Consider the following 16,141-nt stretch of genomic DNA (forward strand, 5'->3'; position numbering starts at 1 on the left):
ACCGCCATTATGAACGCAAATACACATTCTTTGAATGGGTCCAACTAAAATTCGAAACTGACCGACAGACAACTGATGTAGCCAATAGCATTATGATGTATAATAATGACTTCACGGTTTTGTCAGTAAAACCAACATGGATTGTGCAATAGCGTCAATAAATGTCACTTACCTAGTTATACCTTACATTTTTTTTGCCACTTTTAGGGGCCCCCTTCCTTGCGGGGCCCCCTCCGGTCAGAGGGTACAGAGGGCACTTGCTACACCTCTGCTCCCAGTGGCTAGCTTAGGCAGTTCTGTACCTGTCATTATTGTTTTTATGTATCCCATTCTTTGGTAGCTGTCTCTGCCCTTTCCTCCAAGACAGAGCCCAAGCACTTAACTCAGGCACTGGGAATCCCACTGTTGTCTGAACGATTTTTTTAGGCATCTAGAAGCCGGGGCAATGGTGAGATTGACACATCAACACCCCTTTGTGGGTCTGGTCCACAGTGCTAAGACAGACGGGAGTTGAGACAGGGTATACTTGGCCCGTATTACAGGCAGACAGTGCTGTGACTGTAAGGGAGCTGAGAACAGGCATACCATAGGCATGTAGTTCTGAGACCAGTGGAGAAGAGGGCTTGCTGACAGTGGGCATGCTCTGGAATTCATACAACAGACGTCACTAAGACCGACGGAGGTGAGTATGGGCATGATTTGTGAATGCTGCAAGCCCTGAGATCTGGATAGGCAATTCAGTATAGACACTGTGAGACCTGGTGCCAGCTTATGCCAAGGTCCCTAGGTCTCACCTGAACACTGACAAATACCTGTGTGTTAATATTGTTAAAACAGGCATTAGAAGTGTAAGAATGCGTTTATATTTTATAAAATGTTTGTAAATTGCTGCATGCATTAATCTCATTTATAATATTTGTACCCAATGGTACAAGGTAATATTTACGTGTTTGCATTGTAATCCTCGGTAGTTGTATATCACCAAAGAGGTGAAAGACATCAGGTAGTGTGAAATGCTGGTGTGCAGAAGGTGTTATGTCCTGCCCAACGGAGAAGGACCATCAACTGCAAATGAACTACTGTGGAACCTTAAAGGGGACAAAAGACCTCTTTGATTTCTCTTCTTTCTCCAGCACAGCTGCTGTCGTCAGCCAGCTCCTTTTCCCATCCACTGACAGCATGAATGTTTGTCAACATAAGACACGTGTCCGTTCCCAACTCCAAAGCCTCTCTGTGCATGAGAATGAATCTCTTCTTTGGGCCAGCACCAGTTGTTAAATTACTCTCTTCTTGGGGTAGATGAATTCTGTCTCTTGGACACACAGATGCACTGTCTGAGTTCAAGCTCCACGTTAGCACTCTGTTTACTCCGAGTGTTTGCTTTGCTTGAGCAGCGTGCAAGAACATGTGTGAATCTGCTTCCTCGTGATCTGCCCTGAGGTCTGGCATTGCAGGATGGTTGCCCGTCACTGCTCGTGCAATGTTGTGAAAGCCACCAGCAAGGTATACTTCACGACCAGGCGACTATCTCTATTCACACTTCATGCTCCAGTCACTGAGGAGAAAGTTTGCAATGTTAGATTTATTCTTTGAATTTGATATCATCTCCAAGTGTTGCTTTGGGAATGGTGTTAACACAGTGGGGTTCCAAACTTCTTGCCTTTGGTCATTTCCCAAGTGGGCTCTCTCACCAGATCTGACTGATTTTTCATTTGCACAACTGTCAGCAACAACAGCAGTGTATTGGCATTTTAGTGCAAGGATAATGTTTAGCAGCTGATCAGACAGCTCCCCAAAAGTTTTGCACTTGGCAAGACCAGTGCATATCATCTGCAGAAGCATCATGAGGTCAACCATAGCTAAGGTGACTCATCAGATGGTGGTAACTCACTACTGACAGATTTTTCTCCAGCTCTTGCAGTTGCTCTTTTGAGTGTTTCTTGAGAACCATCCAAATTGAAGAGGGGAAATGGGACAGGTCCCAGTCATCAAACTCTGGATAGTAACATCTCTGGACTGGGCAATAACTGTCAGCTTGCTGAATATCTGATGGTCAGTAGTTATTGCTTGTGCTGTCTGCTTCTTTTGACCAGTTGTTTTGCTGAGATTACCAAATGATTTGAGATTGTGACTTTTTATGGGATCGAAGATGTCTCCCCCTCACCCCTTTGCAGTCTCCTGGTTACTAACTGCTTCATTTCTTGGATGCCATTCTCTGTGATAATACAAACTTTCTGCAATTTCAGGTGGAGCCACAGTAGACATTGGAATGTTCACAAATGGCTGCCTAAGATCTGGGCTTGTTCCAGGTTCAGTGCATAAAGGTTTTGTCATACTTTCGGTCACAAGTTTTATAATATCTTGGACAGCAGTTTCATCTGTAGCCATGCCCTTTGTGGTTGCTTCTTTGTAGAGATCCGTTGCTGAAGGCTGCATTCCACACATCTGCCTTGTCATAGATGTTACAGCTGCCCTAAAAGGTGCAGAGAACAAGGTGGGTGAAATAATATCTTTGATTGAACGGCGCTTTCTCAGTGTTCGGAAGCTTGTCTCTTTTACCATGGTCCAATAAAAGATATTACCTCATCTGCCTTGTCTCTCAGATATTCTGGGAAAAACACACCACTGCAAATAACTTGAAGGTCAGCACTTTATCTTTTGTGCAAGATGCTGATGCTTCCCACAGTCCTTGCTGAGTGATTGCTCCGTGGCCATGTCATGCCATATACCACAGAAGCATGTGGCAGTCTGGTATTCTGCACCCTATCAGCTGGTGCGAGACATATATCTGGTTTCTGCCACATTTACGTAACCCCATCTAGCAGAGTTCATAAGACCACACTGGAAATCAAATGGAATAATCTCTGACAAAATCTCAAGATACAAGGATTTGTTATCATCTCTCTTTGCTGCTATGTAATTCCTCAGGAGTTGGGAGAAATCCATTACATAGTTTTCCCGTAGCAGAAATTTATCTCAACAGTTTTTTCCCTTTGGTAATGTAAGTGTCCTTGCGCAGGGGGAATGATTGGGTTCTTCTGTTCATGAAGTCTGCCAGTGCATTCTGTGCTTCCATGCTTTTTTCTCTGTGTGCTTTGTCCACATCTTCAAATGCTTCGGTGCAAGATCAAGCTTTCTCCAAGATGCGTCTCTTCTCATTTTCTGGGAGAACGACTGTTCATGGAACTGCTAAATGCCATCTACTTCAAGCAATTCATTGCTTCATTCATAAGGTTGTGGATTCTAAAGCCAGGGTTATGTGCTTTCTCTCTTACAGCATGGCTGATGGCTGAAACACCATAGATGTTGACTTCCACAAGAATGTCTTCAAACCCACTTTGCTGTATCACACTGCCTGTGTCACCCAGGAAATACACTGTACGATGCACGCCTCCCATCTCAAAGGGGTCATTGTCAAATTCGGTTCGATTCTTCCATTTAATCAACTGTGCTTTGCAGTAGATCGCTTCATCATACACAACATAAGTCCGGTCTTGGCCCAGAGAGTGGAACATATCCTGAAAATATTTCATTATGGTGTACTGTGTATTAACATCAGTTGCTGGTGCAGAAATCATTGCACAGTAGCCAATATTCATAAAATATAAAAGACCAGACAGAAAGTCTTCTCCAATCAGTCCATTCTACAAATAATGACAGATATTTTGATGTATTATATGGTACAAAGAAGCTCATCCTGTCGTGTGACTACAGACTTTTGCTTTAACCCAAGGCAGACAAGTACAGGAACATGCATAAAGTATATCACCAGGGGCTAAATATTCCCCAAACTTTCCACAAGAGCACTATTTTGAGTACTGAGTTCGTAGGCAATTGCATTTAGAAGCTTTCTGCCAATTTTGGTAAAAAACAGACTGTGTTTCTCTGAGTTGTGGCCTTTTTGGTGATTTTATGATTTTTTCAGGTTAACATTTCAACATGACGTGATATAGAATAACTGCACCACTCCCACCAGCTACAAACACCCTGCTGATGACCACCAGATGCATGCCTAACATGTGTCAACGAAATGTTTCTAGCTGATGGGCCACCCTAACTCATTCATAAGACCCCTTTTTAAATCTGGCTGGCTGACGATACCTCCTCCAGGGTTTGCCAGCTCTGCCGCCAATACCTGAGGTGTAGGTGTAGGCTCACAGGCAGAGCAAACCAGGCTTCCTGCTGCTCCTCTGTTCAGCAGGTCTGGTCACGTATATGGGCTGGGAGCAGATTGGCAGAGTAAGAAGCTGCACAGTGCCCACTTGGAGGACAGCCACCTGTAGTCGGGACTACAGTTCTGAACACATCCCGAGAGGCCTAGGGGATTGGGCCGGAGCGAGCGGCGAGCCTCGGGTAACCCTCGTTCGCGCTGTCTCTCGGCAGAGTTTGCAAAGCTGATCCAGCTGCTCTGGACCTCGTCCCCCAACGAAGCGGTGAGCCCCTCGGAATTCAAGACCCAGATCCAGAGATACGCGCCCCGCTTTGTCGGCTACAAGTAAGGCTCTGCCGCGGCCTTGGCTAGATGGGTTGGGGGTAGGGACGGCTTGTGTTGCCCAGGGAGCGGTTTCTCACCCTTCCCTTGTCTACTCCAGCCAGCAGGACGCTCAGGAATTCCTGCGCTTCCTGCTTGATGGACTCCACAGCGAGGTGAACCGGGTGCTAGTGCGGCCCAGATCCAACCTGGACAACCTGGACCACCTGCCGTAAGTAGGCAGCGGCACAGAGTGGTGCCTCTTGCATGGTGTCCTATGGAGCTGCCCCTGCAGAGCAGCATCCATCCATCATCACCAGGGGCCGACATTCCCTGCCGGCTCATTCAAGCCCAGCCTGGAACCCTGGAAGGGTTCCCAGAGGTGTTTTTCACCAGCTAAACCCCACCCCAGGGCACCTGCATCAGTCCTGGACCAGTGACCGTAAAGGGGGCAGAGCATGCTCCCTGCAGCTCCCTCCTAATCAACACGCTTTCACCTGTAGACTGCAAAGCAGCTCAGGGCTTGGCAGGACGCGGGCGTCTCTCATGTGCTCTGTCTCTTCTTTGTCCCCTGCAGCGATGATGAAAAAGGGAGGCAGATGTGGCGGAAATACCAGGAGAGGGAGGATAGCCGGATCGGGGGTGAGTGCCTGGGTCCGGGGAGGGGAGGACATGGGGGCAGGAGTGGATGGAAGGGTAGCAAGGCCCGGGGACTGAAGTGGAGGTGGGTGGAGGAATTGCAGTGTCTGGGAGGGGAGGGCAGGCAGCCAGCTCAGAGAGCTGGGTCCAAGAGAACCCATACATCCAGCACACAAATGGATAGATCGGTAGAAGACACCATTGCTGTGAGGGGCAGAGCCCTGCTGGGCGAGGTCTGGGCCATGCAGCGCCTTGGGCATCTCTCACCCCCTCTCGTCCCCACCCCTCCCCAGATCTCTTCGTCGGGCAGCTGAAGAGCTCCCTGACCTGCAGCGAGTGCGGCTACTGCTCCACGGCCTTCGACCCCTTCTGGGATCTGTCCCTGCCCATCGCCAAGGTAACGCCCATGCCCCCACCTGCTGCTCAGCTTCCCCCCGCCCCGCCCGCCCGGGCGTGCACTGACCCCTGCTCTTTGCTCTCCGCAGAAGAGCTACAGCGAGGTGACCCTGTTGGACTGCATGCGGCTCTTCACCAAGGAGGACGTGCTGGATGGAGACGAGAAGCCGGTGAGGGAGGGCTGGGTAGGCAGTCGGTGGGAGGAAGGGATGGAGGGAGGGACAGACAGGCAGACTGCTGTTTAGGGACCAAGTACAGAGATCGTCACCCTATGGCTCTGGGCCATTTGCCCACATCACAGTTTTGCGGTAGCAGTTGGTCCTGCATCCCAGCCCCATGGGAATGAGGCCACCTGCCCTCAAGGTGGGCACCCATCTTGGCTCCGGGACAGGCTTGGACCTGCTTGAGCTGGGCCCCATTTCCACTAGATGGTGGGCCTATTTGCTGAAGTTCCCCTGCAGGTGGCACCGTCGAGCCCAGCCCAGGGCTTCTGGGTTCAGCCCCCCAGTGACACTATCAGGATCCCCCTCTAACCCTGGTTTGTCTCCCCCAGACGTGCTGCCGCTGCAAAACCAGGACGAGGTGCACAAAGAAGTTCAGCATCCAGAGGTTCCCAAAGATCCTGGTGCTTCGTATCCATCAGGCTCCCCGGAGCTCCCTGCAGCAGAGATCCCAGCACCTGGGCAGCATGGGGCGGGGGGGTCTTGGGGCAAAGGGATATGGGTAGGAGTAACTTCCCACCCCCAGGCACTAGCAGATCCAGCTTCTGCTGAGTGGGACATACCAGAGGGAGCCCGGGACCCATCCCCAGGAAGGCAAAGGGCTCTGTGCTTATCTCCTCCCACTCTTCCCTCCCATCCATCCATCTTGGCCCGGCCCCCTTTCCTTGACTCTGCCCTCCAGATCTGAAGCGTTTCTCCGAGGCCAGAATACGAACCAGCAAGCTCACCACCTTCATCAGCTTCCAGCTGAAGGACCTGGACCTGCGGGAGTTTGCCACACAGAGCTGCAGTGAGTGCCCTGGGGCAAGGCGGGGGCTGGGTGCACTGGCACAGGGAGACAACGTGCCCGTAGCTGATGGCGCAGAGCTGGGGCAACATCCCTCATGCCATCCCATTGGGCATCAGGGGCGTGTCACAGGGCACCCCTGTCACTAACCAGTGTGCCACACTGCCTGGCCTGTTCCTTGATCAGATACACACCCGGCCGTGACCCTTCACCCCTGCACGGATTTATTCTTCACTTACTAAGGTCAAGCCTACCAGCAAACCAGATGTCCCCACAGCCACCTCTCCTCCGCCCAGGCTGCCCCTCTGAGCTTCCCCCCTGTTTCCTCTCCCTCCCACTTAGATTCTCCCACTTACCCAGACAATTGCTTCATCAGCCCAGCGATTGCCACCCAAGCTCAGTAATCCCCAACAAACTTCAGCCTGCACCCTTGCCCGTGCTGCAGTCACCTTGAATCGGGCTCTGGCACAGGGAGCTTGGTGGCTGATCAGCCGCCCCAAGGAGGTGCCCCAACTAGCTGCCTGTCCTTGGTTGCCAGTGCACTCATCCCACAGACAGGGCGTGGGTACATTCTGTCTCCCCAGGACTGTGTCCTGCCCCAGCAGAGGCTGCATGGCATGCTCTGTGCCTTGCTGCATCCCTCTACTCCACATCTGCAAAGGAACCAGGCAGCGATGGATGAATTCCCCAACCCCCGAGGGACTGGTCCATATCATTAGCCTTGTATTTCAGGTGGGGAAACTGAGGCACAGGGCGAGGCAGTGACACACACAAAGCCACGCACTAAGCCAGTGGCAGAGCTAAGAATGGAACTGCGGAGTCCTGGCTCCCCCAATCACCGGCTCACTCAAGACTGCACTGCTTCCCCAAGCTGAGAATAGAACCCCGGAGTCCTGGCCCCCTCCCAGTCTCCTGCTCAGTCCTTGGGGTATTGCTCTTTCTACCTTGCTAGTGAAAGCCCAAGGGCCCAGTACCTGCCCAGCAGGGGATTCCAGCAGCAGGGGTCCAGATGGGTGCGCTGGACCCTGCCCTCGCTAATTGCTGGGTTTTCTCTGCGCCCCCCCTGCAGACCATGCCATTTACAACCTATACGCTGTCTCAAATCACTCCGGGACCACCATTGGGGGGCACTACACAGCCTACTGCAAGAGCCCCATGTCTGGCGAGTGGCACACTTTCAACGACTCCCGGTAAGGCTTGCACTTGGCATCCCAGGCACCCACCCCACTTCCCATGTGGCATGGGGTCTGTATGGGCATGTGAGGAGATGGATGGGTACTGTGGGCTGATGTGGGGGGCAGCTCTGTGGATTGAGGTGACTGGGGACTGCACAGTCAATGGGTATTCTGGGGGGAGCTCTGTAGATGGAGGGTGATGGGACTGCACAGGCTCTGGGTATTGTGGGGGTAGCTCTGTGGATTGAGGTGACTGGGGACTGTATGGGCTGGGGGGTTGTGGGGGTATCTCTATAGATGTGGGATGATCGGGGGCTGCACAGGCTCTGGGTGTTGTGAGGGTACCTCTGTAGATGGAGGGTGACTGAGGACTGCACGGGCTGTGGGTGTTGTGTGGGTAGCTCTGTGGATGTGGGGTGACTGGGGCTGCACAGACTTGGAGAGTTGTGGGGGTAGCTCTGTGGATGTGGGGTGACTGGGGGCTGCATGGGCAATGAGTGCTGTGGAGAGAGAGCTGTAGATTTGGGTGTCACGGATTCGGTCACAGGGACCCCCATGGGACTGCCACCTGATGTGCTGAGACTACCTCTGACCCCGTTCTCCTAGTGCCCAGCGTTCAGCCTTTCTGGGCAATTTGCAACTTGTGCAGTTCTCACTTCTTCGGATCTTCATTCTTATTTGTTTTGCTTCCTATTCTGTCCCTTTTTCCATTACTCGAAAATAAGCAAACAGAAAATAACAAACCAGTTACCACTTTGCCTGTTCTCCAGCCAGTACACTGAATCCTCACTTAAAATCACCACCAGCATTTCAAAGCAATCAACTGTGCACAGATCCTGCTCGACTACACCACTGTGACAGGTTGGGTCACAGAAATCCTGTTGGGAGCTGCCACCTGATGTGCCAAGACTACCTCTGAGTCTGTTTTCCCTGCCAGCTTAGGACTTCAGTCCACTGTCTTGTTGAGCCAGACACCCTTGCCTGCTGCAAACAGAGACCCAAGTCTGAACCACATCCCCCAAAAGCTGCAGACAACTGAAAACATCTTAAGGAGTGTTCCTGTCTCTAGCACCCAGATACCCAGCTCCCAATGGGATCCAAACTCCAGATAAATCCGTTTTATTCGGTATAAAGCTTATACAGGGTAAACTCATACATTGTCCACCCTCTATAACACTGATAGAGAGGTATGCACAGCTGTTTGCTCCCCCAGGAATTAGTGGCTTACTCTGGGTTAATTAATAAACAAAAGTGATTTTATTAAGTATAACAAGGAGGATTTAAGTGGTTCCAAGTAATAACAGACAATAAAGTAAGTTACCAAGCAAAATAAAACAAAACACGCGAGTCTAACCTAATACAGTAAGAAACCTTTCCCCCAGAGATGTTCCAATTAGCTTCTTTCACAGACTAGCCCAGGGGTCGGCAACCTTTCAGAAGTGCTGTACCGAGTCTTCATTTATTCACTCTAATTTAAGGTTTCACGTGCCAGTAATACATTTTAATGTTATAGAAGGTCTCTTTCTATAAGTCTATAATATATAACTAAACTATTGTTGTATGTAAAGTAAATAAGGTTTTTAAAATGTTTAAGAAGCTTCATTTAAAATGAAATTAAAATGCAGAGCCCCCCGGACCAGTGGCCAGGCCCCGGGCAGTGTGAGTGCCACTGAAAATCAGCTCACGTGCCATCTTCAGCACACGTGTCATAGGTTGCCTACCCCTGGACTAGACTCTTTCCTAATCTGGGCCCAATCTTTTCCCCTAACTAGGGCATTTCTCATGACTGCAGCCCCCTTTGTTGTGGTTCCACCCCCTTATATAGCTTTGGCACAAAATGGGAATCTTTTGTCTCTCTGGGTCCCCACCCCTCCTTCTAAATGGAAAAGCACCAGGTTTAAGATAGATTCCAGTACCAGGTGACATGGTCACATGTTCTGAGACACCCCCAAGCCTTCATTCTCCCCGGCCTGACTCACAGGAAGCCTTGCAAGTAAACAGAGCCATCTACAGTCAATTGTCCTAGTTCAGGGGTTCTCAGACTTTCGTACTGGTGACTCCTTTCACACAGCAAGCTTCTGAGTGCGAGCCCCCTTGTACATTGAAAACACTTTTTTATATATTTAACACCATTATAAATGCTGGAGGGAAAATGGGGTTTGGGGTGGAGGCTGACAGCTCGTGACCCGCCATGTAATAACCTCGCAACCCCCCGAGGGGTCCCGACCCCCAGGTTGAGAACCCCTGTCCTAGCTGATGGGAGCCATCAAGATGCTAAACCACCATTAATGGCCCACACTTTGCATAACTACAGTAGGACCTCGGGGTTATATTTTATAATCCTAGTTTCAGATACAGGAATGATACATTCATACAAATAGGATGAACACACTCAGTAGATTGTAAGCTTTGTAATGATACCTTACAAGAGACCTTTTGCATAAAGCATATTCCAGTTACATTATATTCACACTCATCAGCATATTTTCATAAAATCATATGGAGTGCAACGTCACAGTGGGGTAACTGGGGGGGCCACATCGGCAATGGGTGTTGGGGGAGATCTGTAGATGTGAGGTGACGGGGGGGCTGATTGGTGTGTAGGTGTTGTGTGGGGATATCTGGATGTGGGCTGACAGGACTACACAGGCTCTGGGTGTTGTAGGGGGAAATCTGTGGATGTGGGGTGACTGGGGGCTGCACAGGCTAGTGAAGTTGTGCGGGGGAGATCTGTGGATGTGGGGTGATGGGACTACACAGGCTCTGGGTGTTGTAGGGGGAGATCTATAGATGTGGGGTGACTGGGGGCTGCACCAGCTGTGGGTTTTGTGGGGGTAGCTCTGTAGATGTGGGGTGACTGGGGGCTGCACAGGCTAGGGAAGTTGTGGGGGGAGATCTGTAGATGTGGGGTGATGGGGGGGCTGCATGGACTCTGGGTGTTGGGCAGAGATCTGTGAATGTGGACTGATGGGGAGGCTGCATGGACTCTGGGTGTTGGGGGGAGATCAGTGGATGTGGGGTGACTGGGGGCTGCAAAGGCTCTGGGTGTTGTGGGGGGAGATCTGTGGATGTGGGGTGATGGGACTGCACAGGCTCTGGGTGTTGGGGGAGATCTGTGGATTGAGGTGACGGGGCTGCACAGGCTCTGGGTGTTGGGGGGAGATCTTTAGATGTGGGGTGACTGGGGGCTGCAAAGGCTCTGGGTGTTGTGGGGGTAGCTCTGTGGATGTGAGGTTTTAGAGGGGCTCCTCCTCTACACCCCCCCGGCTTGTGTGTCCACACTTCCCTTCCCATGCTGTGACCATCGCTCTCTCCCTGCAGCGTCACCCCGATGTCCTCGAGCCACGTGCGCAGCAGCGACGCCTACCTGCTCTTCTACGAGCTGGCCAGCCCGTCTTCCCGTATGTAGCTCCTGCCCCCCCCGGGAGCCTGGCATGGCCACACCAAGATGGGGAGACCCAGGACAGCCACGACTATGGCAGGGATTTCTATTAATCAGTTCGTTTTTTAAAAAAACACAAGACACAAGAGAAACCACCCCTACAACGGGGCCGACACCCTGGCCGGGGGATAGATTTCTCCTGCCCGGGGGCCCATTGCGGCTGAGGCTGAAGACAAGCGGAGCCCAAGGCCAATCGGTGGCACAGACAGCGGCGAGGATACCAGCACATAGGGAGCTGGACAGCTCAGATGATTCCTGTTAGGGGCAGGGGTTGGATTTTTAGCTTGTTTTGCTCTTTTCTTTGGTGTGTAATAAATGCCATGGGGCACAGGAGCCTCCCTGTCCCATTAACTCCAAGCAGCCACCCCCTCCCCACCCTGGGGCAGAGACGAGTGGGGTTTGGGGACCCAGGAGTGCCTCCGTCTCGTCCTGGTGCAGTCACACCATTTGGAGCCTGCTGCTTGGGAACCCCACCTGGAACTGCACTATGGAAACACCTTGTCTGCTCTCCGGCCCGGCCCCACCCTGCTCCCTGCAGCTGGGGGCTGCTCCTCTGAACCAGACTAATAGCCCACCACCCTTCTCCAAGAGCCTGTGGCAGCTTGGCTGGCAGCTCTGCCCATGGAGCAGTCGTGGCAGTGAATTATTGATTTGAAACTCCCTGGCCAGGCTATGACTGGGTTTGCATGGATGACGCCCGGCGGTGCACACAGATCCCAGGACAGGTCCCAGAGTGACTATTCAACCGCTCAGCACTTTGGGGGACATTCTTGAGTTTATTTGTAATTGACTTTTCTCAGTCCGCAGTGCCCACAGGGGCCCTCCTTGCTAGGAGCATGGGGGGATGAGAGAGAGATTTGCTTTGGGTGGGTTTACTGGCCAGCTATACAACCGTGCCTTAAAACCTTTTGGGAGCAGTGAGATGAACTAATGTTCCCATAACCCGCTGTGGCATACCCAGACTCTGCCATAGCGGCCTGTAGCTTTCTGGGAGCCAGCTTTTGGGGGTGGAGGATAGTCAGCAGCAGCCTCTCCCTCCCACAGAGGCATGAAGCCAGCCTCACCCGCCTTGCCAGGGAATCTCCATGGCCTTTTTAGTCTTTTCTCTAATTTATTCTTTTCCTCCTCTTCACCCCTGCCACTTTCAGACATCTGGCTGCAAGGGGGGAAAACCCCACCGGACCCCATGGCCGAGCAGCCCCCAGGCATGCTCGGAGATATCCCAACCAGCACGTTGGATGCAGCCACTTGCCTGTTCTTAGCACAGCACCGTGGGGGGTATCCTGGCCATTTGCCGAGGCTCCTGCTCCCCTCACCCCCACCTTGCACCCTGCCCCCGGAACAGCTCTAAGAGGACTGACACTAAGAACGAAAGGGACATTTTCCCACTGCTCAGCCGTGCCCCTTTCGACATGGCTGGGGCTGGGAGCGCCTGCTGCAGGGGAAGGGTCAGGATCTCCGGCTGTGAGAGCAGTCCAGCCTGCAGTTGCGGGGAGGCTGAGCAGAGCAGTGTTGCTGTTTTGCTTAGTGCTTGTTTACTGTGTAAGCAAGATGAGGGGGGAGCAAAAGAGTGTAAAGTACAAGGGACACTTGTACAGGAATAAATTTGATCTTGACCACCACCCCTGGGGCTTTGCCTTGCTGTGCGCCCCCCAACTAACGCTGCAGGACAGGCTGCATTCATCCCACACCAAGGCTGCAGCTCCAAGGCATAAGCTGAGGAAACCTGCTGCAGGGCGAGGTTAGCCCCGCCAGCTAGGGGATTCCTGCTGCCGCTGGCTATTCACTGTTTGCAGGGGGCTACATAGAGCCATGCTCTGTGCAGAAGCACAGCTTGATTGCCCAGAGGGCTTATGAGATTCCCACTGCCCCCCAGAGCAGGACAGCAGGGCCTACACTAAGCTGGGACCAACGTTTAAGCTGGGCCCAATGCAGGCAGCACATTTCTCCTGCAGCACCCCTGGACCCTGCTTGGGCGGCATGACATGGAATAGGAGCTAGGACACCCATGGCCACTGCAAATGGGACCCAGGGCTGGCTCGGGAAGCAGAGAGCCAGGCCCATGGCAAAGCCCTTCACTGTGACCCGCCCCCTCCTCCTTGCCTCCCATTAACACGCCCCAGGCTTGGGACTCTCCCCCTTCAGCTCAGCTCTCCCCAAAGCTCTTAACAATGAGCCTTTTCTCTACTGCTTAGCAACTGAGAAACAGCTTTGGCTTGAGGGGCTGCAGGAATGTCTCTGGCTGGGCCATGGCGCCAGGCACTAGGGAAACGCTGCGCCCAGCCCAGCCCACCATAAACCCAGCCAGGGGAATTAGCTCACCCCACACCCAGCTCCAGCTCCAGCTCCAGCCCCCCTCCGTGCAGCCCATGTGACACTGGTGGCATCAGTAATGCCCTTAGTTCAGGGGCTGTGGTAGCTTCATAGACAGGAACTACCACCACAGGAAGCAGGTGCAGGGGACAGGCTGAGGCCTGGACAGAGTTCCCCTCACCCCTGAAGGGAGCAAGAGAATGTGCACCAGCAGCTTCCAGCCCTGCAGCTGCTGTCGTCCGGCTGGAGAACCAGGCTCCTCCCTCAGGCCTAAGGTTCACCCCAACAAACCCACTGAAGTGCAGGCCCTGAGACCCCCTGGGACAGTGACAGTCCTGCTGCCTCCAGGCCACAGGTGGGGTCATTGCTGGGGACCTCATCGGTGCTCCACCCATGAGCCTCTAAGAGGACCTCTGTCCAGGGGAGCAAGTGAGCAGCTTGAGGGCCAGGATCATGTCTTGGGAGGGACTCAAGACCATGGGAGAAGGCCCCAAGTTCATCTCCCTACCCGGGCTCTCTGTCATAGGATGCCCTTTACCCTGCAGCTGGGTTCCAGGCAGCACCCATCCCTGACAAGCATAAAAAGAGGCAGACTTGAATTCCCACCCACTAATGCCGTACAGCTGAGGAGGGCTACGATCTGGGACTGCTGGGTTCTGCTCCTGGCTTGTACACCAACTGGCTGCATTACTTTGGGCAAAGCAGGGGCACAGATGCCCCAGTGATGGCCACTAGGAAAATCACTTTCAAAAGCATGCAAGTGACTTAGAAGCAGATGTCCCGTTTTCAAAAGTGCCTTTGGAGCCACTGGTTTCCTAGGAGAGTTCTACTCCTAACTGCAGCATCGGGGGGGTGGGAACCAACAAAAAAATAACCTAACTTTCTTGTATGTCTCTGTTTCCCCTCTGCAATGCAGGGATAAAAGCACTGACCTACTGACAGATCCACAGGATCTGTGCTCCACCCCTGCTTTGGAACAGTCTCTAGGTGGAACCCCTTTGGGGGACAGACCCCCAAGGGGTCTCACTTATCCTGCAGAGCATAGGCCATGCAGCCTCATCCCCTCCTTCAACTGAATCTCTGGGGCACCAGCACTCCTGCTTCACAGAGAGAGCACTGTTCATCCAGTCCAGCTGAGAGATGCTCCTAGATTGACTTGGAGACCTCTCACCGCGCCTCTGCAATGACTCAAGTAGCATTGTCAAAACAGAAGGTTTATTAGTCATCTGGAACACAGCACAGAAAGTCCTTAGGTTAGCACAGTCTCCAAGGTCCTTCAGGTTAGCCTAGAGCCCAGCCAAGCTGCAGTGAACCCCCTTTTCCATGCGCTGTCATCTCCTTCCTCAGATCCCTGGTGACCACCCAGATGCCTTCCAGCAGACTTTATTCCCCCTCCTTGGTTCTTGAGCTGGGGGATTCTGCTCAGCTTCCCTGCAGAGAGGTGGAGAGGGAAATCACCTCCCTCTGGGGCATTGGTTGCTAGGTGTCCATGTCCTGGTGACAGGGTTTGCCACTGTCCTCTCAGATTCTCCATCGATAAAGGAATGGCGGAGGCTGATCCCTTAAGGACCCATTCAGGTTCTGACAGCTAGGCATCAACCATGCTTATGTCTCTTAGCCTGCCCTGAGACAACAGTCTCCCCCAACCCCAGTAACTATGCAAAGTCAAGAGCAAACTGAGGCACACCTTGGCTAAATAAAAAGACAGGAAACTCCATAGACACTACTCTGTACATCTGAAGGATGGCAGAGGCTTCATAAAGCAATGTAAGCCCGGGGCTCGGAGATGCTCCTAAGGAAGGTACTACATAAGCCTACCTTACTGTCACATTCTGGGGTGCAGTCCAGACCAGTGAGGGATTGTGTCACCACTTGCCCTGTAACCCCGAGTGCCTCACAGCTTTGCTGCTGTAGCTCCCAACAAGACTCCTAGTCACACCGCAAGTGTCCTTTCATAACTGCAGCCTGGTGCAGCCGCACTGGCTTTCAGCAGCCTTGGTTACTACTGTCAGGGTGACCCCACTGCACTGCCAGTCCCAGCTTCCACCACTGCACTGCCCAGCCCTCTCCTGGCCAGTTCAGATCTTCACATTTACTCCCCCTTGAAGAAGTCAACATTCAGTTTGTTGCTTTAATTGGCATTAAACAAACAGTTGGGTTTACACACAGCACTGGATTGTTTTTGATTAAAAAGCAAACAAAAAAAGGTAGGATTACGTGAATTTGAGTGCAAGCGAAGAGTGAACACACATCTGAAAGTCTAATAGTCTAGCAAGTTTTGGTTCAAAGCTTGTTTTGAGATGGTCTCACCCCCAGCCTTCAAGCAAGATGAAGACTGTCCCTCTCCTGGGTCAGGTTCCCTCCCAGAGGCCCAAAGGTGCAGGTGCCTTGGTCTTAGGCAAAAGAGATCGCTTGGGGTTCTCTGTCCTTTTATAGTCCAGGGAACCTTAGGAGTGGGTCCTGCTGAAGGTTACCCGCGAAGCAAAGTTTATGCAAGCTGTAAGGAAGGCAACAGAGTCTGGTGGGAAAGAGGCTTCATGCTCCCTACAGTTCAGCCAACAAGGAGGGAAAATTGTTTGTTTCCTGTCATCTCCTCCCCCTGTTGTTTTGAGGACCCTGCTTCCTGCAATTTGCACACAAGTAAACACATTCCCTTCTTCAGGACAGACCACTAACGCCTTTGCCTACGCAGGGCTG

At 52.3% G+C, this 16,141-nt stretch overlaps 1 protein-coding gene across 3 annotated transcripts in view; it reads left to right on the forward strand.

Annotated features, from left to right (window-relative positions):
* Positions 1-12,752, forward strand: part of USP2 (ubiquitin specific peptidase 2) — a 72,552-nt gene extending 59,800 nt beyond the window's left edge. For 2 of the 3 annotated variants that reach the window (XM_032780463.2, XM_032780458.2), the window contains exons 5-13: positions 4,384-4,495; positions 4,593-4,703; positions 5,049-5,113; positions 5,404-5,507; positions 5,596-5,676; positions 6,060-6,138; positions 6,410-6,517; positions 7,584-7,704; positions 11,011-11,105. In XM_032780463.2, coding sequence (XP_032636354.1) covers positions 4,384-4,495; positions 4,593-4,703; positions 5,049-5,113; positions 5,404-5,507; positions 5,596-5,676; positions 6,060-6,138; positions 6,410-6,517; positions 7,584-7,704; positions 11,011-11,098 — 869 coding nt within the window. In that variant the 3' untranslated portion in view covers positions 11,099-11,105. Of the gene's footprint in view, positions 1-4,383; positions 4,496-4,592; positions 4,704-5,048; positions 5,114-5,403; positions 5,508-5,595; positions 5,677-6,059; positions 6,139-6,409; positions 6,518-7,583; positions 7,705-11,010 lie in introns of all 3 variants that reach the window. The other variant, XM_032780472.2, reaches the window with a different exon arrangement.
* Positions 12,753-16,141: the final 3,389 nt, after the last annotated feature.

This window comes from Chelonoidis abingdonii, chromosome 18 (genome assembly GCF_003597395.2).
Source record: "Chelonoidis abingdonii isolate Lonesome George chromosome 18, CheloAbing_2.0, whole genome shotgun sequence".
NCBI classification, from domain to species: domain Eukaryota; kingdom Metazoa; phylum Chordata; order Testudines; family Testudinidae; genus Chelonoidis; species Chelonoidis abingdonii.